The 25161-nt window shown below is 37.4% G+C and overlaps 1 protein-coding gene across 1 annotated transcript in view; it reads left to right on the forward strand.

Annotated features, from left to right (window-relative positions):
* Nucleotides 1-1640: 1640 nt before the first annotated feature.
* The window catches only part of LOC120525384 (G-protein coupled receptor family C group 6 member A-like), a 53428-nt gene continuing 29907 nt past the window's right edge, over nt 1641-25161 (forward strand). Inside the window, exons 1-3 of the mRNA XM_039747623.1 lie at nt 1641-1900; nt 22323-22629; nt 22786-23595. Of these exons, the coding sequence (XP_039603557.1) occupies nt 1710-1900; nt 22323-22629; nt 22786-23595 (1308 nt within the window). The 5' untranslated portion in view covers nt 1641-1709. The remainder of the gene's footprint in view (nt 1901-22322; nt 22630-22785; nt 23596-25161) is intronic.

Below are 25161 nucleotides of genomic sequence, written 5' to 3' on the forward strand. Positions count from 1 at the left end.
TAGTCCTGAATAGGTTCGCAGGGAGTGTTGGTGCCTATCCCAGCTAGCACTGGGTGCAAGGCAAGAACAAACCCTGGAAAGGGTGCCAGTGCATTGTAGGACAAACACATATAGACATACACAGACAAACACACGCACACAGTACAGCCAATGTTTAGTGTTGCCAGCCCTCCTAACTTGCATGTCTTTGGACTGTGGGAGGAAACCGGAGCACCCAGAGGAAAGCCATGCAGGCACTGAAAGATACTTGAAAAGACACTGAAAAAATGTTTACCAGCTGCAATCCTAAAAACTGTGAAATAGTTCCCTGATTGATTCAAATACATAACTAGCAAAAAAGATAAAAAAAAATTAACAGGAAAAAAGGAAGTTCACACAAGTTTTGAATCTGACAGTTGGGTGGAAACCGGTGTATCTGGACAAGATTGCTCAGAAATGGGAAGAAGGTGCAAACACTGTGTTAATAACTGCAAACACTACGCCATTCTGGTCTGCCTTTTGACACATTCAAAATGCATGTGTATTTCATAAAGAATGTTTACATTTTTATTTATGAGCAAATAACATATTTGAAAAATAAATATAATAAAATAATTTAACAGTCTTTTTCCTACTGGCATGTCATTAAAATGCTCCAGCCTGCTTATATAATATGCAATACTCACAAGACAGAGGAAAATCATCCACTTCTTCCTTTAGATATACAAAATAAAGTTACTGTTATTCAATATAATGTTGCACTGTCATTTAGTGTATATTTTTTTAATATATTGTACCTTACCATACTTGATCTGTGGTTGTAACACCAAGACAAATTTCAATAATTATGATGCCTGGCAATAAACTTTCATTAATTCATAAAGTCTAATTCATTATGTCTCACAGTCCATGGGTATTGTTTCATTTCATAGCTCTTTTGTTACCCTATGAGTGTGATTTCAGCCATCCTATTTTTGTTAAGTCATTAACTGCATGCACCATTACATGGCTCCCTTCATGCTAGGGTGGGATTCATCTAATGGTTTAAAAATATGCTTTTAGGGGTAACTGACAATTTTAAACTTGCCTGATAAGTTTCAGATGTTGTGGTGTCCTGTACTTTCCCTGCACACAATAGATCCTTTAAAGACACCATAGCAGTGTAAGGGGGTTTAGAAAGTTGTTGGATGAAGAGCTATAAGGAAAAAGAGGGTGAGGTCTGTGTCATCTAGGGCTTCAATAAACCCCTAATGCATGTGCTTGACTTTGTCCTGTGATGGACTGGGCTCTCACCCAGGCTTGGTCTCTCAGCCTTTCTCTTGGTGTTGCCCTGAAAGGCTTCAACTCCTATTAAAAGATAATATGAAATGTATATAAATATTGGCAGTTTTGATCCTGTGTAATCCTATGCATTTAAAATTCTAAAACTATAAAGTCCAAGAGCTTAGTGTAAGTTAGGAAGCAAAATATTCTACACATCTTTTTTTTTTTGTTCCGCATTTCACCTCTGTGCCTAAACAAATATATGACACATATCTGTTATCATCTTCATTTTATTGAATGCAGGCTTGAATAATGCAAGTAGTGGTATTCCTGTCATACAGCTATTGTGTTGTTTTTTTTGTTTCTGCACTTCCTTCCAGTTACACAGATAATTTGGTCAGGTTGCTTTTAAGTCACTTAGTTATTTGGACAGCAGTTAGTGCTGACTGTACCTGCTTAACTTAACAATGCTGAAGCAACTCTTATTTGGAACCCTTATTTGGATGGTTGTCTTCTTTAAAAGAGCACAAGGCTGCAATGGGAGTCTGAATCTGATATCTGCAGCAGCGCCTGGTAATATCACAATTGGGGGGCTTTTTGATGTGCATCAACAGTCAGAGAGGAACTCAAGCATTTTGAACACAACTTCATGTTCACGGTAAGCACAGCTGTCATGGTTAACTATAGTTAAACTACTACTCCAAAGAGCATATATATCGATAGAGCTTATATAAATGTTACATCTTTAAAGTTATAAATGTTACATCTTTAAATTTCTATCTGGAACAATAAACCTTAATCCAAAATAAGCTGACACTTTCCTAAAACAATCATTTTTCCTTTTTTGAAAATTAAAGTGCATATAAGAGAATGTAATATGCATTCATTATTATTTTTTATTTAATTAATTTCATTTTATTATTAGATTCATTCCTATGGTAGCAGTACTAAATAAGTATAAATTAAGACAATAAAATCTAAATATAAAATAGAAAATAGAAAACAGAAAACTAACCTTTACACATGGAATGAGACTTAAGAATTTAAGATTAAAATTGCAGAGTCAAACACACTGTATCATAGGCAGCATACAGTATGCATTGTGTCAATAACTTCTTTCTACTATAAAAAGCTCACATTTAAGCAATGCATGAGGTACAATTTTAAATCTATTTGGTTCACCCAGAATAAATTTTATGCAATAATATTTCTTTGAAAGTCTACTTAAATAAAACCCAGCCTTTAAATACATGTGCATGGCCAAGAGGTTTTATTCTAATTACAGTACATAGCTGGCTAAATTCCTTTTTTTACAAGCTGCTTAAATTTTAAGTGTCAATGGTCATAAAATAAAAGGTTAAGCATACTTAACCCCATTCAAGCATTTCAATATCTAATTTAAAAATGCTACAGTAAAATAAATATTTCAAAAATATTTTCATCTACTTCTAATGAGTATTTTCTGAATAAACACAGTTTTGAATGTCAGTTTTACATCTGATGTGTTTTACAACAAAAGACAAACAAAGCTGATTGTGTGACATAATTTGTTTGTCATGAAAATATATTGTATTTTGACTAGTTCATTTTGTTTTTACTCCTCCCTTTTGTTTAACTGATTACCCTGTTCAAGGTGACTGGTAGGCTGTGTCTATCTAAAAAACAAAATTGGAAGGAGCTCTAAGTCATTACAGACATTGAAAAATTTAAACAACATAAAACATATACATATTTTCCACCAAAAAGCTTTGTTTGGATTAATTTATTTTGTGATTTAGTTTTGTATTCTTAATTTACCATTTTTACATTTTGGTTTATTTCTTTTCATCTTATGATCGTTAATTAGATTTGTTTCGAGAATGTTATATTATTTTTGTCATTTACAATAAAATTTTAAATTGAAGAAGAGTTATCTGTTTAGTATTACTACTTGAAAGGGCTGTAAATATTTGGGTGTTAAATGGATGGAATAGTTTTCAGCAGAAGGATATTAGGAAGGTTAAAAGAAAGCTGGAGAGGAATATAGCAGATAAGGAGAAAGACAACCCAAAGAGATACTTTCAGTATTTTTGTCGTAAATGAACAGTCAAGGAGGAGGTGAAATGTATCAGGAATAGTCAAGGAGAATTAAAAAATACAGGCGGTACAATAACAGATACTCTTGCATTTTTCTGAGGTCTTCACAAGTGAGGAAGTGGATAACCTCCTAGTAAAAGGGATAAGTACTGTACTCCTCAAATTAAATAGGTTGAAATCAAACAAATCACCAGGACCAGATAATATTTATCCTCAAGTTCTTCAGGAGGTTAGCAAATACATATATAAACCCTTGACACTTATTTTTAGGAAGTCACTGCGCAATGACTGGAAAATGGCAAATGTTATCCCGTTATATCAGTGGTTCTCAACCTGTGGGGCGGGCCCCCCTAGGGGGGGCAAGAAGTAACAAAAAGGGGGGAGCGAAGATGTGAAAAAAGAAAACAAGAATCAAAAATATGAAAAAAACATCTGTTGAAACCGAAACAAATTAACTTAAACTACATTCTGATACTAGAACAATAAATCCAGAGTTAGATAAATGTTGATAAAAGTTAAGTAGGTATAATAAAATATGTATCTACATTTCAAGAAAATGTTAGGGGGGGCGCGATTAAAACTGTTATGAAAACTCGGGTCGCAAATACTTAAAGGTTGAGAAACGCTGCATTATATAAAAAGGTTAACTTGGCAGATAAAAGCAACTACAGACCAGTAAGCCTAACATGCATCACGGGTAAATGAATGGCAGGAATTATTAAGGATAAGATTGAGCAGACTTTGGCATGAACAGGAGTTTTACTGAACAGTCAGCATGTGTTCAGAAGATAGAGGACGTGTTTTACTAACATGCTGGAATTCAGTGAGGAAGCAATGAAAGAAAAGGATATGATCAAAATGGAGCATATGATATTATTTATCTTGATATTCAGAAAGCATATGATAAGGTACCGCATGAGTAGTTGGGAATCAAACTAAAAGAAGTGGGAGTCCAGGTTGTTGTGTGTAGATGGGTGCAAAACTGGCTCAGACACAGGAAGCAGAGGGTTATGGAGTGAGGAAACGTATCAGATTTGGATGACATTTACAGTGGTGGTTCCATGGTGGTCAGTGCTAGGGCTGCTGCTATTTTTAATATACATAAATGATTTGGATAGGAATGTAAGTAACAAGCTGGTTAATTTTGAAGATGATACTAAGACAGATGGATGGGCAAATAATCTGGAATCTTTTCAATCATTAGAGTGTTTGGAGAGCATACAGGCTTGGGCAGATTTGTGGCAATTGAAATTTCTCATAAGTAAATGTTAAAGTATTATATGCAGGAAGTAAAAATGTTATTTTTGAATACACAATGGGAGTTCTGGAATTCAAGAGTATACCTTTTAAGAAGGATTTAGGAGTTGTAGTGGACTTAACACTGTCAATCGCCTGACAGTGTTCAGAAGCCATTAGGAAGGCTAACAAAATGTTAGGTTACAGTATACTGAATAGTAGAGTATGTAGAGTACAAGTCCAAGGACTTGTGCTTCAGCTTTATAACACACTGGTCAGACCTCATCTGGAGTACTGTGTACAGTTTTGGTCTCCAGGACATGGCAGTACTGGGGAAAACTTAGAGGAAGAGCGACTAGGCTGATTCCAGTGCTACAGAGGATGACTTATGAGGAAAGATTAAAAGAGTTGAGCCTTTTCAGTTTAAGCAAAAGAACATTAAGAGGATATGATTGGAGTGTTTAAAATTATGAAGAGAATTAGTACAGTGGCTCGAGACTGTTATTTTAAAATTAGTTCATCAAAAAAACGGGGATACAGATGGAAACTTGAAGGTAAAATTCGCACCAAACACTATGAAGTTTTTCATTAGCCAGAGAACCATAGACACATAGAATAAACTACCACGTAATGTGGTAGACAGTACAACTTTAGCAATTTTCAAACTAGACTTGATGTTATTTTAAAAGAATGCTAATGTACTTTTTTATCTGATAAGGGCTCTTATGATATGAGATTATTATATAATTTTTATTTATTAATTAATGAACCTACAACAAGAAACCAATGTAAACTGCATCCTATTTGTGTAGCATCAGGTACAAGGTAAAGATCAAGTCTGGTGAGATTGCAGTCCACAAAAGGCACACTCTAACAAACACTCATACCCACACTGCCAGAATTTAGTTACCAGTTAACTGAACACGAACATCTTTGAAGTGTGGGAGGAGGTCTGAAAAAGTCACAGGAAGTGACTAAAGTGGTAATAAAATCTTTGCCTCTGGAACCATTTTGTGAAAACAAATTGCATATAGATAATTTGTAATCTAAAAGTAATTTTTAATCCCAAACTGTGTATCTTAAATTCAAGTCTAGCAAAGCACTTGTACTCCTGAGCTAAAACTGTTGGCGTGCTGAGTAAAATAATTAGAATCACTATTTGAGGGACAAATACTGTAGTCCCGAGATTAAATCTCCTGTTCAGTGACATTCTGTATGGAGTTTTGTATATCCTTCCTGTGCCCATGTTCTCTGTGCTTATTCTAGTTGCTCTTTTTTAAATACAGAGTATCGGTTTTAATAGAGACCAGAAGATAAAAGTACCAAACCAAGATTTATAACCAGAAAGTCTGTCAGACCTATTAATATGGCTGAAAATATATCCAAGCTAGAAAATGTAGCACGAAAGTCATAAACTAAGCCAAACTCACGTAACTCTTTGGGGAATCCATAATCTCAGATAACTAGATGATTTTCCCTTATGAATGAAGCGCATAGAAAACAACATAGTGTCAGAAAAGGATATGAAATATTTCTACCTCTGAGAAAAATCTAATTTTTTTCCAGCAGATGCCCACAAAAACAAGTAAAAAATTAAAGAAAAACTGAAATTAATTCACAACACCAGTTTCCTCTGATATCCCAAAGATATATAGGTTAGGTCAAATGTTAGTTCTGAATGTGGTTAATGTGGCCACAGTGGGCTGTGATTGACCCATCCAGGGTCATCTAGTCACTCAAAATTTAGATTTGAATGTCAGATGTACAGCATAACACTGTATAAAACAATGCTTGTTGCATTTCAGTCTATGAGTTTAAAGAGATTTTTTTAAATTTATTAAAATGAAAAGAACCCATTAGCCTTATTACTTAATTCCTTTGTGATAAGTTACTCATTGAGCAATGGGCTACCAGACTTGGAAGACATATGACAGACACAGGGTTCAGCAACATTAGAGGAAACATGACATGTTACCTGGGACACTAGAAGGCAAGTGACAAAGCAGGTGTCACAAATGCCTGATCCTCCTCGGAGGGAGACTGGATGAAACCAAAGAAGACTGGCAGGAGGTCAAAGCACTGCTTGAGCTATAGAGGCCAAATCATGGCCTCAACTCAGGAGTGGTATCATAGTTCTTTTAAAGGTGGCAAACAGAAGTGCTTGCTATAGCCCAGTAATTTTTCATCTAGCCCATTACGTGGCAGCACACAGTTGCAGAACAGAAGGAATATTAAATAAAGAAGTGAAGAAGCTACATAACAAACACAACCTTTTAAACACTGCAGATGATTCAGTAATGCAGTGTCCTTAGAGTCTGTCAGAAAACATTGTGGCTTGGTGGACCTTATAGATCCACTCCTCATCCTGAAGGTAATTCTGGGCATAAAGACACCATATGGCTATAAGCTTTGAGTTGATGCGTCTGTTAGGCAAAGCTAAAAATGGTCAGAGAGAGACATATGTGTACTTAAAATACAACAGAAAATTGGTGAAGTACTGTACCAGGCAGACAGGAATGAGCAACAAAAGCATTATATTCTTTCTCTCTTTGAATACTTAGCTTTTGCTTTGGTTGTGTTTACTTAAAAAGGTCATCTCAGTGTGATATGTTTTTACTTCTTTGCATTATGTTGGGAGGATCTGTAAGAGAACACTTCCTCCTATTATACCTGCATAACCTGAAAGTACCTCTATCATCTACCCTCTAAGCTTCAGCTTGCTTGGGCTGGAAAGACTCATCATTCATCATAACTGATATGTGTCAGTCTAGGCTTCTTTTATATTTATTAATATGGAGAACCAAACTGAAACCAACTTAAGTTTTGACTGTTGTACTCCACATATTGTGAGACTTAATCCAGCTTCTTATTAGTCCTACAAATTGGTTTTGACAGTGTGTAATAGAAGGCAGTGATCATCCATTAGGACTCCCATCTTTTCACTCTCCCATGTTTCTAACTTGCCTGTTGGCAAGAAAACTATAGTTTATAATCTTATAGTTGCTTTTACGCATTTGTGGCAGATGTCTCTTAAATGTAAGTTTTGAGGCCGAGTTTTATTTTGCTATTGAAATGCTAATATTTGCCTTAGCTACACCTGCCTCACCATAATTTTATCAAATTAAAAAAAATCAGTTTCCAATTTTCATGTAACTCCAAAGTTGCAGATGGAAGTAATCCTGCAATCTTCTCTAAGAGCAAAGTGTAATCTTAGAAGGTTACTGTATTTGTCCAAAGTCAGGAGACACATAAACCTATTTCATAATGCTCTATACATATGCATTGTTTCTAGTATTATTTTGTAGAGAGAGGTCAAGCAAAATGACACAAATGAGATTGCCAAAGTGGACTATCTTGTGTTCTCCAGTGATCGTTAGAAATGGAGAAAGTAAGGTAAAGAGACCAGGGGATCACATTGTGCTGGTGTGTGTCAACATAATTTCTGGGTTGAATATATCCCTAACATCGAATGCTGCTGTTACAGAAAACACTCTTATGACACTGATGCATTCTCTTACTGAATCGCATATTTTCAAACTGTATTACTCAGCACTAATTGTTTGAGTAAACAGATATTAATAAAATGTCTTGCCCAATTTTTGAATAAAGAGAAAAACTGGATGTATTCTATGCTTATAGTCAAAGCAATGTCAAATGAAATACTATAGATATGAGTATAAAGGTGTTTCAATAATCTTTACTTAATTAAATTCAAATTTGCTTGATTGACACTTCCACAATATTAGAATTTTCAAAAAAGGCCAAACAATGTAACTCTCCTTAGATACTTTAGAGCCTCTTCTGCCTGACAGACATTTGGCAGCACCCTACTGACCTTTTACTGATGCCAAGATTTTTGACAGATCTTGCAGTACTGGCAGAGGTGGAAAATTGTTGTAATCTGCCACTCAAACAAGTATGTGAAATCTGTGCCAATTAAATATTGTCATCATCTGACTGAATCGTGCTGATGTGTACTTTTACTAGTTTTTTGTAAATTTTAAATTTATAGACCATTAAAACCTAACTGAAGTTTTCTCATTGACATTGCGTAGCCACTCATTTTAGTTCTGTGTTTATGTTTATGCATTTAGATGATGATTTTAACATTCACATTTAAATTTATAAATGCAGTTTTATTGCATAGTTTATTTTTAGATGAATTTTTTCACAGGTAAGGTAGCGTAATTTCCTACAGTGGTTAAAACTAACGTCTTACAGATCTAGTGTCCTGGGTTTGAATCCTTCCTCCAGTTGTTATGTATGTGGACTTCACATGCTCTCACTCTGCCTGTGTGGGTTTTTCTGAAAGAACTCTGTTTCTTTTCACTCACACCCAAAACTGTATGAAAGGTTAATTTTCTATTTTAAATTTGACTTACTGATATTCCAACCAATAGACTGGCACTCCATTCAAGGTTGTGTCCTGCCTTGTGCTTGATTTTGCTGGATCTGGCTCCAGCCTTCCATGATGCTGAAATGAATTAAATGGTTTTGAGAATGCTAGATCATTCTGCTATAGTATGTCTTAGCATGTTGATATTGTCACATTCATTAGTGAACATACTAATAGTTTAGTTCTGCTGGATTGCAGCTTATTCACCTCTCCATTCCTCTGTTCACTACCATTCTTTTACCATGGAGTAAAAGCAGAAAGCTTATCCATAATACATAAATGAACATTTCTTTCACCCAAACTTTAAAAATGTATTAGTAAATCACCTTTTTATGCATCTTCTTTTACTTGTTCATAGGTGATATATTTTTAAGGTACGCTGTTGTCTGCAAAAAAGGAGGGAACACAGTGGTGTAGTGGACACCCCTGCACCCCTTGTGAGGCCTGGGTGCCTTCAGGTCCCCTTCATTAGACCTCTACAAAGCCAGCCACAAAAATATATATTTAATTTTTTAAAAAGAATAAAATATTTTTTGCATTTTTAGGTTAAACAAAACATGTGACATTACAAGCAGTAGACAGGAGGAGAAGTGGGAATGGTAATACTTAAAATCTACAAAAGTTAAAAAATAGACAATGAACAGGATACATCATGATAAAAAAATAAAATAACTATTCAAAGTTAAGGTTAAGGTGTCTTTATTTGCCATTTGTGCATAAAACCGACAGTCAAAGTACATTGAAATTCTTATGCAGAGCTTTTTCAGAGTCATCATAGTAAACATTTTAAACAAAAAGTAAACAATACAAATACATAATATGAATTATACCAACACTATACAAAATGGTGGTAATATCTACACAAAAAATACAATTATATTGCAGATATTGCACAGTTAAAATATTTCACATTTATCACTCGTCATTTACATGACAAATGAAGTGAGATAATGTGGGGTTATTTCACATATTCAGTAATTTGCTTTGCCATCAGTCTGACTGTGGGAGGAAAAAAACGATTAAAAAACCTTGTTCTGTGAGTGATGATGCTGTCCGCTCTGCTGTCTCTTAGATTGTACATACAGTTTTTGTGTCTGAGCAGAGAGTGAGCTGGATGGAATGTATCCCTGTTAATTCCCTCTGCTCTTGTCCGACTGTGATGTGCGTACATAGAGTCCATAGAAGGAAGTTTTGTCCCTATGATCCTCTCTGCAGTCTTTATGGCTCTTTACAAAGCCTTCCTCTCTGCCTGTGTGGTGTTCCCATACCAGACAGTGATGCCTGCAGTAAGAATACTCTCTATCAGTCCTCTGTAGGCCTGGGTGAGAGGGAGATGGTTCAGGCCGGCTTTCCTGAGCAGCCTAATGAAATAAAGCCTTTGCTGGGCTTTTTTCACTGTGGCTGTGGTGTTAAGAGTCTAGCTCAGGTCTGATGTAACCTGCAGTCCCAGGAATCTGTGACTGTCAGCCCTCTCCACCTCAGTCCCTTTGATGATAAGAGGCTGTAGAGGGGAAGGATTCTTCCTAAAGTCCAGTATTATTTCTTTGGTCTTGCCTGTGTTGAGGATGAGGTCATTCTCCTCTCCATAGAGAAGAATGTTGTTTGCCAGGTCCTGTACCCTGACTCATTCCCCGATGAGCCCCAGGATGGTGGTGTCATCAGCATATTTAATGACGATGGTATTGTCCTGAGTGGAGACACAGTCATAAGTGTACAGGGTGAAGAGTTTGGGACTGAGGCAACAGCCCTGTGGGGATCCTGTGCTGATTGTGAGCTCAGCAGACACCCGTCCTCCCATTCTCACCACCTGTGGTCTACCTATCAGGAAATCCAGGATCCAATTACAGGTGGGAGTTGGGATGCCAAAGTCTGTCAGATTCTCAATCAGTTAGCCTGGGCGAATGGTATTGAAAGCAGAACTATAGTCCAGGAAAAGCATCCTGGCATATGTTCTGCTACTTTCCTGGGGCCTCATGCATAACACTGTACATAGAATTCGCACTATAACATGATGTAAGCGCAAAAGTGAAAATATGCTAACGTACAAAAAAATCCAGATGCATAAATCTGTGCGAAAGCCAGCTTCCACGTTCTTCCACTACATAAATCCTGGTCAGCGTGAAAATTAACGCACATGCATGTGCCTGCTGCCCCACCCAAACTCCTCCCAGAATTATGCCTCTTTGAATATGCAAATCAAAATAAATAGCCCTTAAGCTCAGCGTTCTGTGAAACGCCAACAGCAAAAGCACGGGGGAAATTTCAGTGAATACAAACTGGAGGCAAGGAAAAACGTACTATTTGTTGGTTTTAACAGTGGTATAAACAACAAAAGGAAGTTGATCGAGTGACATAGCGTGTCGGAAAAACTCGAATGCTCAAGTTCACAAAGTCGCACAGTACTCTAAATAAAAAAGAAGTTGTCAGATATCAAAGTTGTTGTGAGATTTTGTCATTAAAGTAAAACATCATAAACTTCATCTTAAAATTGTTTAATTTACTAGTTTCTCAAATCCCATCATAACTAAAGTAGCATATTAAATGCTTTGTTTTGTATTTGGTCTTCTAAGTGCTCTATGTGTGTGAATCATTACGTGCTTCTGGGCTATCTCTTCTTCCGACAGGACACAGAATCCATACATTTGTGATTTTACAACTGTCTGGATAATTAAAATACGTGATATCATTTTCATGATGATAGGAGTTAAAGTATGTTATTAAACATGGGAACACAGTGGCGCAGTGATTGTTTATGTCTCACACAGGATGCTTGCTGCGCCATGCACGACCTTCAATGAAATACTTTATTGTAGAAGCACTGTCTCTTTCAAATATACTAACCTCCAATTCCTATCCTTACTTTTCTTTCTCCAAATACCCAATCGCCATACAATCAGCTATGTAATAGACGTTAAGCCATCTGTAAGCTTAGAATGACGATTCTTCAAAACATTTAAGGAACATTGAAATACCTTTGTATTATGTGTTTAATTATTCTATACATCTATCCTTCCAGTGTTGCCTCGGCACCTGCAAGAATACAGTGCAAGACAGGAACAATCCATGAACGGAGCGCCAGCAGCTCGCTAGCACCGTGTCCTCACATGTTTAATTATTAACAATATAGATTATTTAAATGAAGTTAAAGTTTTATCTGTATAATATAATAAACATATTTTGCTGCATTTCATTTTAAAAATGATGTCATCATCATATGTAAATACACGCTTTATAATAAAGTGTCTCAGGTTGTGCAATATTATAACTGTATCGCAAGTTTACAGTGAGGTAATAGTACTTATAAGTACAAACAGTTCTACAGTCCACTTGATGGACTGATTGAGTGCGTTTAAAGCTCTTGGGATGAAACTGTTTCTGACCCGCGAGGTCCTTACAGGAAAGGCTCTGAAGCGTTTGCCTTATGACAGCAGTTCAATAGACAGCATGGCAGTGTGTGCTTGATGCTGTACACCGATAATTCTCTTTCCGATCTGCTGCTGTAGAGCTGTGATTCACACTCAGATACAGTGATATAAATACTCCGAGTGGTGCACTGAAAGTAATATGGAAAAAGATGATCCAATGTGGCAACCCCTAACGGGAGCAGCTGAAAGAAGAAGGTGAAGTAAGAGTAACAACGCTAAAGAAGTTATGGTATTTGGAATAGTTTGACTTTTCTGTGGACCATTATATTGTTACAGGTTAATTACAATCAGATGCATTAAACTAATAAACAATATGCGGTTAATTTCAGTGTATTTATAAAGCCGCATCAGGGATGTGGATTTAAAAAAGAAAGTGTAACCACACAGGAACAGTAGCACTGCTTTGACGCTGGGTGCCGCCAGTCTTGAAAACGGATCGCAGAACTTGCGTATGTCAGGGTATGAGCTACCGTGGAAATGTACGTGGCTTTACGCCAAGTTTAGGTTTTATACATCGTGATTTGAACGTGAAAACGTTCTTACGTAACATTTTTGTGCATACGCACCATTTATACATGAGGCTCCAGGTGTTGCAGAGTGTGATGTCATCCACTGATCGATTGGGGCGATAGGCAAACTGGAGGGGGTCAGCAGTGTCCGGGACCATATGGTTAATATACGTGAGAACCAGTTTTTCTAGGCACTTCATGGCGACTGGTGAGAGTGCCACTGGCCTGAAGTCATTTAGGGTGGATGAGTCCAGGCTTTTGGGGACTAGTATGATGGTGGAGGATTTGAAAATACTGGTGACTACTGCCTGGGATAATGACAAATTAAAGATGTCAGCATACACACCAGCTAGTTGTTCCCCACAGGCCTTTAGAACTGTGGGAGAAACTCCATCGGGTCCCACAGCCTTGTGGGAGTTTACCTTCTTCAGAGCTTTCAGGACCTGTGTATGTGTCACCTGGAAAGCAGTATCCAAGGAGTCACAGGGGGCCTTTGAGGGTGTGTCTGTATTCAGCCTGTCAAACCTGGCATAGAAATGTTAAGGCTGTCTGGAAGGGTAGCATCTCGGGGGTCTGTGGTTGTTTTTATAGTTCTCCTGTAGTTTGTGAAAGATTGAATTCTCTGCCACATGCTGTGTGTATTGTGGTTGAGGTAGTAGCCTTCAAGTGTTTGTGAGTGAGCCCTTTTTGCTGCTCTGAAGAACTTCTGTAGCTTGTACCAGGCTCTGTTATACTCCACTTGATCTTCTGACTTAAAGGCCTCCCGCCGCTTCCTGATTTTCTGTTTTATGTCCCCATTAAACCAGGGTTTTTGTTTGGGGAATATATGCATATTCCTGTGAGGGACTCATATGGATGTGCACCAACTAATGTAGTCACTCACAGTCTCTGTGTATTCATGGATATTGTTAGTGGCCTCTTTGAAAATGCTCCAGTCTGTGGCCTCTAAGCAGCCCTGCAGACTAGCTTTTGCATCATCAGTCCAGGTGTTAACGGTCCTGACTATGACTGGCTTTGTCTTGAACCTTTTGTTGTAAACTGGATTGAGCCGGATCGCCAGGTGATCAGACTTTCCAAAATGGGGTTTTGGTTCAACTGAAAAGGTGTTTCTGATGTTGCTATAGCAGTCGTCCAGTGTTTTATTTCCCCTAGTGGGGAAGGTCACAAACTGATGCAGTTTAGGTATGTTTTTTCCGGAGATTGCAATGGTTAAAATCTCCCAGAATAATAACAGCGGTGTCAGGATATGTGTTTTCATGCTCGTTGATCATATCGTGTAGCTCCTTCAGTGCAGCCTCCTCCTTAGCACAGGGGGGGGATATACAACACTCACAATAATGCATTGCAGTTCTCTGGGCAGGTAAAATGGCCTTACCTTCAAAGTCAGATATTCCACGGTTTCAGAACAGAATTTAGAAATGGTCTTACAGTCGGTACCACCGCGTGGAGCTCATCCATTTTATTTTCCAGAGACTGAACGTTTGAAAACAATATGACCAGCAGGGATAGCCTTCCATTTCTAACCAAGCACCAACTCCTTCCCATCTGCCACGCCTCCGCTTATGCCTGCTCTCAGAAGAGCTTCCTATCGGGGACCGGCCTGGTGTCCAGTCAGCATAGCATGCTAGCTCAGGGTGGAATTCCAGCGAGATTGAGTCCAAAAGTCCGTTATGGCTGCACTCTCTCAGTTGTAATAATGTCGCCCGATCATAAAGAACATTTGAAGAGTGTGTCTTAACTCGACACAAAAAAGTAAGAAGGAGAAAAGAAAAAAGAAATAACTTGACTCAGAGAGCTCCGCAATGTTGCCCTCTGGGGAGCGCCATTGTTTTTATGTAATTATTGGCAAAATGCGGAAGTTTTAAAACAAGAGATTACTTACTGTACATCTCAAGAATCGAACATCACATCAAGCTCAACAGAAGAGGCTTCTTTTCTTCCTTGTCATCTTTGTCCATTTCTTTTCATTGTAGATGACCATGAGTCTATTAATAAAGATGTGCAGAGAAACTCAACAGCCCTAGAACAAAGTACAAACAACAATATGCAGTATTTAAATGAAAATAAGAAAAAATAACATTGGGTTCTCAAATGGTTTCATACATCAACTCCTTATCAGTTTTCCCCCAAACTGCAACAAGATGACCAGTGTAATAAAACAAAATGGATTGTTAGAAAGAGTTAGGGCACCTCATAGGCAAACCCCATATATTTGTTGGCCAAGGAAAAAAAGAAGCAAGGCAAAGGCAACAAAGTATAAATGTATTTTCCATATGGTAGTCAGAATTAGGGTAGGGGATATGGCCTTTACAGTATGCTCAGGCACACTTATTTCTCAATTTAAAATCTCAAATATTTTTTGTTTTATTCAACCCTCCATAATTACACTAAAAACCCTATAAATAATTGAAATTTAGAAAAATTTCATAAATATTTATAAATAAAACATTAATTTATATACAATAATTAATAATAAATAATTACATTTAGAAATCATCAATAAATAGTAATCCCTAAAATTCAATTAATAAGTAATCCAGAAGTAATAATCCCTATAATTTAATTAAATAATAATTCCTAAAATCCTAATCCCAAATTCCCCTAATTAATTCTACTTTTCATTTAATCCCAATGGATACCAGGTATTCAAAGCTCTGATCCAATTATTCTCCATTTTTAATCTCCTTGTTTTGTTCCAATCTGTCTGCTGCTGTAGACCAAACATTACAGGTTTATGACCTTCTTGTGCAAAATGTGCATATAATACAGTCTTTTTCTTTTGATTTTCTACTAACCTGAGATGTTGTATAAATCTCTCTTGTAATGCATTTTTGGTCTCCCCTACATAAATCATCCCACAGATGGACCATTGAATTCCATAAATACAGTTTTTAGAGTGAATCTGGAAGTTTTGGAAAACAGGTCTTTCCTCCTTTGTTAGTTTATTAAAAATATTTATCATGATATTTACTTGATATTTATCATGTACCAGAAGATCTTTTAAATTCTTATTTCTCCTATATGCCATCATTAATTGGCATTTTTTGTAGTAGTCAGAGCTTGACTGACTCAAAGATGGCAGTGTTGCCCCTTAAGAATAAGCCAGACTGGATGGGGCGACGTCAGGTAGTCTGGTGTTCATCCAATCTGCAGGAAGAAAAAGAGGAGAAGCATTAGGTGACAGTGCTGACCCTTGGTTTGAGGTGGAATTACAATTAGATGAGCCCTCGACTTGCCTCCCAAGTGTGTGTGTAATACACCAGGCACAGCATAGATTTAATTCAACATGATATCAGAAAAAAAATTCTGACTTCAGCGATAGAACACCCAGGTAGCATTTTTCTAGGGACCTGATGATGAAAAAAAAAGTTTTAAATGTAGGAAATTGTCAAGGATTTCTCAGAATCCCTGTAGCACAGGTTTATGTTCACTCTGTTTAGGTTATTTTTATATTTTCACTTTAGTTTTTAGGTGGTGCAGTGGTAACACTTCTGCCTCACAGTAAAGAGACCTGGGTTCATGACCCAGGTCCTCCCTGTGTGGAATATGCATTGTTTTCTCCATCTGGGTGTCCTCCAGGTGCTCCGGTTTCCTTCCACTGTCCAAAGACATGCAGGTTAGGCAGATTGGCGATGCTAAATTGACCCTAGTGTGACCAACGAACCTACTCAGGACTAATCGTTTTAGAAAATGACTGACTCACTTTAGCTTTTATTAGGATTAATCGTTATGATCAAGCTTGAAGTGTCCTGATTTATTCTGTTTAATTTATGGAATTATTTTTATCATTTTTTATTGTTTCACATTGTTACTCCTTTGCATGAATGCTGACATTTTGTTGACAGTAACTGCACCACTGTGAAACTAACAGGTACAACCTTACTTTTGATTTCCGAAACCCAAAAAAATCACCATTTACACTGCATGTCTATGCCCATTTTTTCTCTCAGATGTGACACAGATCTGATGTTTTTGGAAAATGTGATTACAAAAAAAAAAAGATTTCAAATCACACCTTTTCAGAAAGGTATTATACTGCTGCTTTGATCCAAGCCTTTCCATCACACTCTCACCAGTCCCTTGGGCCACTTGCTTCTATGTGCAGAATACCTGCAGTAATAATTGCACAATGTAGTGGACTGACTTCTACCATATAAGTTGATATTTTGTATATCTTTATTTGAAAACTAGACGAAGCAAATGTAATATCAGACAGTGATTCAGGAAGCATGTTTTACTTCAATGATGAGAACAGAGGTGCTTTGATGTTTACCTAACCAACCCCCCAGTTTTATGAACTGACGCAGGATGTGAAATTTATGGAGGGGTGGGTTTGGGTTGAGCATCAGACCAGCTTGACAAGGGTGATTAGAGTTGGTTTTAGAGCCTATAAGGCAACCACCACAGAAAGGTAATAAACTGACTAAACAAAGCTACTGAGGGAGTTGTATCTGAATGTTATTGGTCCAAAGTATGGCTGTTTATGATTGGTTTTGATTCAGAGGCCATTCTCTACTATAATTCCCCGCTGGTGTATGTTTTCTGGTAAGAATACTATAAAGATGGTCACTTTGCCCCCATCTGTCTCACCATCCGGCCATAAAGAGAAGACCATGATGAAGACAACTCTATTTCAGCAGGTATACTGAGACAGGTGTGTGGCCTGTTACAATACACCATTCACTCCTTTCAAAGCCCATGTGGTAGCAAAGCAAGCTAGACTGAAGAGAAGCCGAGTGCCACCTATGGACGTAAAATGCACTGCTACTTATTTATTTTGTTTTTTATTTCATCTCATATAATTTCTTGTATTAGGAATTTGTTAGTTTTTGCATAACCCTTGGGGTCAGAGGGCAGGGACCAGCCACTGTGCAACACCCCAGGAGCAACTGCAGATTAAGGGCCTTGTTTCAAGGGCCCAGCAGAGTAGAATCTCTTTCGGCAGTAATGGGAATTCGAACCGGCAACCTTTCAGATACCAGCACAGATCCTTAGCCTCAGAACCACCACTTCGCTCTGTCAGCCACCACTCCACCTTAGGCTATAAGAATATGGTTTGCCAATATAATATATATAATATAATATTTTTGGGTATTAATCATTAATACATTATTAAATGGGTTACTTAACTCCAGCCTTTTTCTTTACTATGTCTAATTGCATGAGATTACAGATGTGGGCTGAGTGGTAAGTGTATGGGATTTTAGAAACTTTATTAAGGTCTACACAATAGAGAGCATAAGAGGGAAAATAGTGTCACTATAGGATCTTATACAATAAAACACACACAAACCAACTGTTTTATTTTTCATTTTCTGTTTCTCTTTATTGTTATCACAAGCTTACAAATTTGCAAACATTCTGCACTGAAGCAATGAAAAGTAGCTCTGCTACCAGCATCTATCTGACAAAACTGTTTTATTCATTGTGTACATGTGGGGGGCATTCAGGATAGACATCTGCTCTTATATCAGATCCTGTATAGTGGAAGAAATTGCTCCCTTCTCTCTTTTGACATTTCTTCAAATTTGCAATCTTTCCCCCATCCAAGCTAATTCCTTTACTGTGTGGGACTCTTTTTTTAAATCTACACTAACATCCACCTAAAGAGCCAACACCCAGCATCAGACCCCTTTCGTCCATTTGGACGCTGATGCACACTTGCTTCTGATGAATTAATTTTCAAAGACTTTGTGCCATAACAGCATATTGAAGGCATTACTATGGGTCATTGGCTAAATTCTGGAACTTTGAAACGTAAATCCAGCTACGTTAGTTTTCTAAAGCAGACTTTCCTTTCAGGTAGGCAGCGTCAAGCACCTAGTAAGCAATCAATTCAAAAAGAGACCCATTATGCAACCCAGACATCAGAGAAGACACCAGGCTGAGACCTGACTTAAAGCGCAGCAGTAAGAGAATTAGCTTGTGACAGTCAGAAAGACTGAGGATGAGTGCAGGTTTGAGGTTTTTTCATGCTGGGTTTCTGTTGTCTTACTTAGGGTACCTTCCAAAGGCATAACAGAAGAAATATTACAGGCATTTAAATTAATGAGGTCCTTTTAAAAAAGCCCTATTCAGCCTGCCTTCAACGTATTTGAAGTTTGCTACAAACTGTTTTTCTTTGCACCTTGGGTCGTTATACAGGGTGGCGCAGGGAAATGGGAAATTTTCAATTGACATTCCCTGCATGAATAAAAACTTTACAATATACATTTTTATGATGAAATGTATTGTACAGGATATGCAATTAATGATAGTAATCAATATTCATTTTATCTTTTGAAGAAAACATCATGAAGGTGTTGTCCATTTCTCCATATGCATTCTGACAGCCTGTTGTGAAAATTCTGCATTGCTCGACGCAACATGTCAAGAGGAATGCCAGCAATTTCCTCTTCAATCCTCCTTTTTATTTCAGCAATGATTGCTGGACGTGTGCAGTACACTTGGAATTTAAAATGTCCCCACAGAAAAAAATCACAAACAGTGAGATCTGGGGATCTCGGAGGCCATGGAATGGTATTGACGCTGAAATTCCCTTTGAGCAGCAGTCACACTATTACCATTGCTATAAAAGGCTTTCACAGCAAATGCTCGTTGCGCACCACTCCACTGGTTCGTTATAACTAATGGGAAGCGGTTCTAAACAATGTCGTATTAGTCCCAAACAACTGCCGATACCCCAGGGTCGCCAACACCTAGTTCCAAAATTACCCGTTTCCCTGCGTCACCCTGTACTGTTTTTCACATGAGTAGATGTTGAGAAATAGAATGGGTTAGTCATAGTTGGTCCTCCATATCTTTGATTTTGACAAAGTGGCGCTTGATCCAAAACACTTTAAGGAACCACTGCCCTAAAACACTGGCTTCTCATAGTCACTGTTAATGATCAGTCACCCATAATTCATTCTCTCCATTCATATCATTCAGACAAAGAGTAGCTTTTTAAATATCTTAATCCTGCTCAGTTGTAGTTAATGCAGGAGCAAAGGGAAATTGGATTGGATTGACTAATTATCAGTTTAATTTTTGTCAATGATAATGATCAAATAGAACATTTTATCAGGCTCCTATTTTATTTTTTTCTACCTTTACCTATAGATTACTTTTTATCAGAGTTATATCACTGTAATTGAAGCAAATGTATCTTAAGAAAAAGAGTAAAATAACTTATTAGTTAATGAATGAATGAATTCATTAATAAATTGATAAACTAATCGATCAGTTCTGTTTGGATCCTACCCTGGTGGGGTGGATCCTGGACTTTTTAAGAAACACAGTGAGTATTAATGGCTGTTTCTCTAATAGCTTATACCTATCGGGTCACCACAGGGATGCTGTCTGTCTCCTCTTTTGTTTTTCTTATGTACAAATGAATGACTGCAGGAGTTTAACCAAAGACAAACACATCCTGAATTTTTCAGACAACTCTGCAATTGTGAGTCTCCAACACGATAAGGAAGACAGCCACAGACCTGTTGTTGATGAGTTTGTCCAATGGTGTGATCATTCCTTTCCTTCTACAGCTTGTGACAGATAGGGGGTGCTATTGCTCCCTTGAACCCTTGACAAGTCCAAAAGTTGACTTTATTAAGTCCAAAAGTTGACTTTATTAATTAACAGCAGTGCACAAAGCACCCTCCTCTCCACAATACTCATTAAATTCACCAATACAATAACAATAATCCAATCCACCACTCCCAGACACGTTGCCACCCTTCCACCCAGCTTAGCTCGACACTCTGGTGTCTTTCTCAGTCTTTTATATTCCCTGACCCGGAAATGTTCCCATAGTCCTTTATTCCATAATTCCTTATTACTTCCGGGTCAGATAAAAAGTCCTTCTTCACCCCGGAAGCACGTCACTTCCGCTGTCGCTTTGCCTATGACGCACTTCCGGGTTATAGGGCACATGTGACTCTCTGGGCCTCCCTGCAGCGTCCTCTGTTGGCCCTTGGGGTATCCAGCAGGGTTGTAGGGGAAAATTCCATAGTCTTCTGCTGGTATTCGGGGCACCTCCATGCTGCAGGGAGAGCTCCATTTGGCGGCCACAAGCTAAATATTTCTAAGACAAAGGATATGGTTGTAGATCTCAGTTGCTCCACTGTCTCAGCTCTAATTAAAGGAGAAACCTTGGTTATTGTAGAGCACTACAAATATCTAGGGACAATCATTCTTAACAGGCTAAACTTTGATCTTTAAATGGAATGAATTTAAAGGAATTTGCTTATATATCAACAGAAAAAATAGTACGCAACACACATGAGACAGGCAAACATATAACAGGAAAGGAGCTACATATTCTTTGTTCATTTAGTGTTTTTCTGGATTTGTTTGACTTTATAGGCTCTTTTTGTTGAGCATTTGTCTTTTGGAATTTTTGTGTGATGTCACAGTCAGTTCTTCCTTGCTCTAAGGCCACGTCTTGGGTGAGATAGGGCTAAACTATTAGGGCACAATGCTTGTAACACAAACGCTTGTAAAAGAACACAGTCTTACACTAGATACACAGGAGCAATGAAACATTAGAATGGAGGACTTGCTGTTTGGGACAGATAAACAGTTTTTCAGCACCAAGCCTACACTGCCATTGATGGAGATGGCAGGTTTATAAATGAGAAGGGATCAGAAGATGAAATTTTGTGAAAAGAAAACGGGCAAGGGTCAAAACCAGAAACTCAAAATGTACTATGCTGAGTAATATTAATCACACACTTAAGTTTTGAAGGAGTTTATCTGAAATCCCATATTTATTTTGAAACCATAATGATAAAGAAAAAAAAACTGAAAAAAAAACTAATTAAAACAAATCCACATTATAATAAAGCCTTCAGGGACGATATCCAGTGCTGTGTGGGGTTGCATTCTATTTCCTCAAGTCCAAATGAAAACATTTTGGTTTAAGCTGCAGGGCACTGCTTGTCTTTGCCACATAGTCCTTTGGCATGGTGGGGTATTCATCAGCTTGCTTTCAGTATCATGCTGTTTGTCATATCCTTTGCAACTTCATAGCGAAATGTGGACCTATTCCTGGCACAAGGCTTTAGGTGCTGAAGTTGAATTCTTGAGAGCTTAAGTCTGGAAGGTGGATCTCAAAATCTCTTTTGATTATGTGATTTGTAAAGCACTTTACAAAAATATACTTATTGATATTATCCAACCTTTTTTCAAAGAATCTCTCTTTCATCCTTGGACTTTCCAGGTTCAGTAAAACTCTTGTTTCTAAACTATCTGTACTTGACTTGTTTATTTTGTATTAGTTTCTGACTTTGGAAACATGTTCAAATACTGATTTCTATAACAATTATCAGAATTATTCCAGGTAACTAAAAAAAAAAAACAATGACAAAAATAATGCCACTGTTAAATTGCCTTGCAGAGAAAAATATTACATTTCCCTTTCACATCATGTTTATTTTGTATGTTTTTAAATTTCAGATTTGATGTGGATAAATTCCTTGGAGTGATGAGCATGATATACACCATCCAAGTCATTAACAACTCCACAGAAATCCTGCCAGGCATAATCCTGGGCTATGAAATACTGGACACCTGCAGTGACATTACGACTGCTCTAGCAGATGTTTTTCAGTTGCTGTCCCTATCCAAAGCCCCGGATCACCAAGCTGAAGACCTCTGTGATTACACAACATATAGGCCATTTGTTAGTGCTGTGGTGGGTCCAGGCTATTCTGATATATCAGTTGCCGTTGGAAGAGTATTTCAATTGTTCATGATGCCTCAGGTAATTTAATATAATCTTATTGATTCTAAAATGCTTTTGTGACTTTTCTGTGAAGCTTAATAAAACATGTACTTCCATTGCTGAGTTCTATTGCATGTTACATTGCAAATAATGTTTTGTACAGAAAATGACTGTTTATTTTTGTTCCTTTTACAGATCAGTTATTCGTCATCATCTACCATTCTGTCTAATAAAGCACAGTTCCCTTCCTTTTTAAGAACTGCTCCCAGTGAAGCAGATCAAATAAAGGCTATGACTTTACTAATGGTTCAAATGAACTGGAAACATATTTTAATTATTGGAAGTGACGATGACTACAGTCAACGAGCAGTAACTGCCCTAGTTACAAGTGCCCAGCAAGCTAACATTTGCATTGACTTTTCTCAAACTGTTTCTACCAGTGAGATCGCACATTTGCTCCCTGGGCTTATTCAGAAAGTCAGGGAATCCCCAGCTAATGTTGTGGTTGTTTTTGCAGAAGTTACTTTTGCAAAAGTACTACTTCAAAGAGCGATAAATGACTCAGTCAAAAAAACATGGCTTGCAAGTGATACATGGTCTGTCTCCTCTTTCATCACTACCTTGCCAAACATAGACACGATTGGAAACATTTTGGGATTTTCCTTTAAAATGGACCAAGTCAATGGCTTTGCAGATTTTCTAGACAACTTACCGTCATCCCAGTGGAGTAGGAATCATTTTTATGACGAGTATCAGAGGTTACGGGCTATTTGCAACAGCAGCAGTATTACTGAAATCATCAACTGTATTAGCAGTAAAGAAGCAGACAGTGTTACAAGAATGTTCTTGGGTCCAGATGTATTTTTGAAGGAGCTCATTGAAGCCGGAACACCTATTCCATTTAATGTTTTCCTGTCAGTGTTATCTGTGGCACATGCCCTGCATGACCTGCTGGGCTGTGACAGCACATCATGTAATGGCAGCTTGGAGTTTACCCCATGGATGGTAAGCTTAGTTTCATTCCATTTTCATGCTGAAATTCATTTATCCTGGCTCATGAGAAGTAGTTACATTTTGTATTTTATGTGTTACTGTTCTTGTGTTACTATAAAAAAACTATGTTGCAGATAGAATGATAGATCTACTATCATGGTTCCGGAACCCCCCGCGATAGATGAAAATCCGCGAAGTAGAAACCATATGTTTGTGTAGTTATTTTTATATATTTTAAGCCCTTATAAACTCTCCCACACTGTTAACATTATTAGAGCCCTCTAGACATGAAATAACACCCTTTAGTCAAAAGTTTAAACTGTGCTCCATGACAAGACAGAGATGACAGTTCTTTCTCACAATTAAAAGAATGCAAATAGATCTTCTTCTCTTCAGGAGCAGAGAATTTCTGAGAGAGAGAGAGAAAAGCAATCAAAAAATCAATACATGTGCTTTTAAGTTTGCCGCGGCATTTTTTAGAGGAGCGTCAGTATCTTCTAAGCAAACAGCCTCTGTGCAAACAGCCCCTCTGCTCACATCTCCTCCGTCAGGTGCAGAGAACGTCAGAGAGAGAGAGAGAGCGAGATTAAAGCAAACCATCAAGAAATCAATAAGTGTGCTTTTCAACAGAGTCACGCTGCAGACTGCAATACCTCACGGAACGCCCTCCATATCACGGAATGCCCATAGGTTCAGTCACGGAACGCCCTTCAGAGCACAACATAGTACACACGCATGTAATGACGCAATTTATCATAACGCCCTTTCCCAGTGTCACTCGTATCATGCCCTCTGCTAGACAGTGTTGACGCGCTCGTTGTACAGAATGCTGTAGATGCTGTAGTTGTAGGCCTACAAATTACAACAGTTTTCTATCTGGTCAAACATAAATGACTTCCAGTTTCATACTTATGCTATCAAGTCACTCTAAGCTTTTTCATGATTCTAACACTTCGCCGATATAAAGTACAATTTTATGTTGTTTTTTTTACTATTTTGAATGGTTGTTCATTACGTTTTGCTCTGAAGTGTTACATTATAGTAAAAGTAACAAATCTTATTACTATCCAGTGTTTCAAACTGAATGTGCCTCATGAAACTCATACCTATAGATTTTCAATCTATAAATGTATTTTATATTCCCACTAGCAAATTATACACATGTGAAACAATAATAAAGCTTCATTATTTTTAGAAGGTTTTCAAAAACAGCGCTACATATAAAATTAGTTTTAAAACTGACAAGGAAACATTTTAGGAAACAGTCATTTATTTATTGATTTGATCCATCAACGTTTTCATTACTAAAAGCTGCATGTGTGAAATACTGGATGTCATGTCCATATCAATTGAAAGGCATGTGACAGCCAGTAGATTTTACTAATTTTACATTTTTTAACTTTTCAGTTTGAGACAATCGTGATTGTTCTTAAACCTTTTTTGTGCAACATTTAAGTTGATTGCAAAGACCCAACTTATACCAACATAAACTCAAACTGTCTTTGAGTCGTCTTCTTTGTAAAATTTTTATAAATATCAAAAACTGTTACAACTACTACTAATAATAAATAGTGGATC

The sequence above is a fragment of the Polypterus senegalus genome, chromosome 3 (genome assembly GCF_016835505.1).
Source record: "Polypterus senegalus isolate Bchr_013 chromosome 3, ASM1683550v1, whole genome shotgun sequence".
Taxonomy (NCBI): domain Eukaryota; kingdom Metazoa; phylum Chordata; class Cladistia; order Polypteriformes; family Polypteridae; genus Polypterus; species Polypterus senegalus.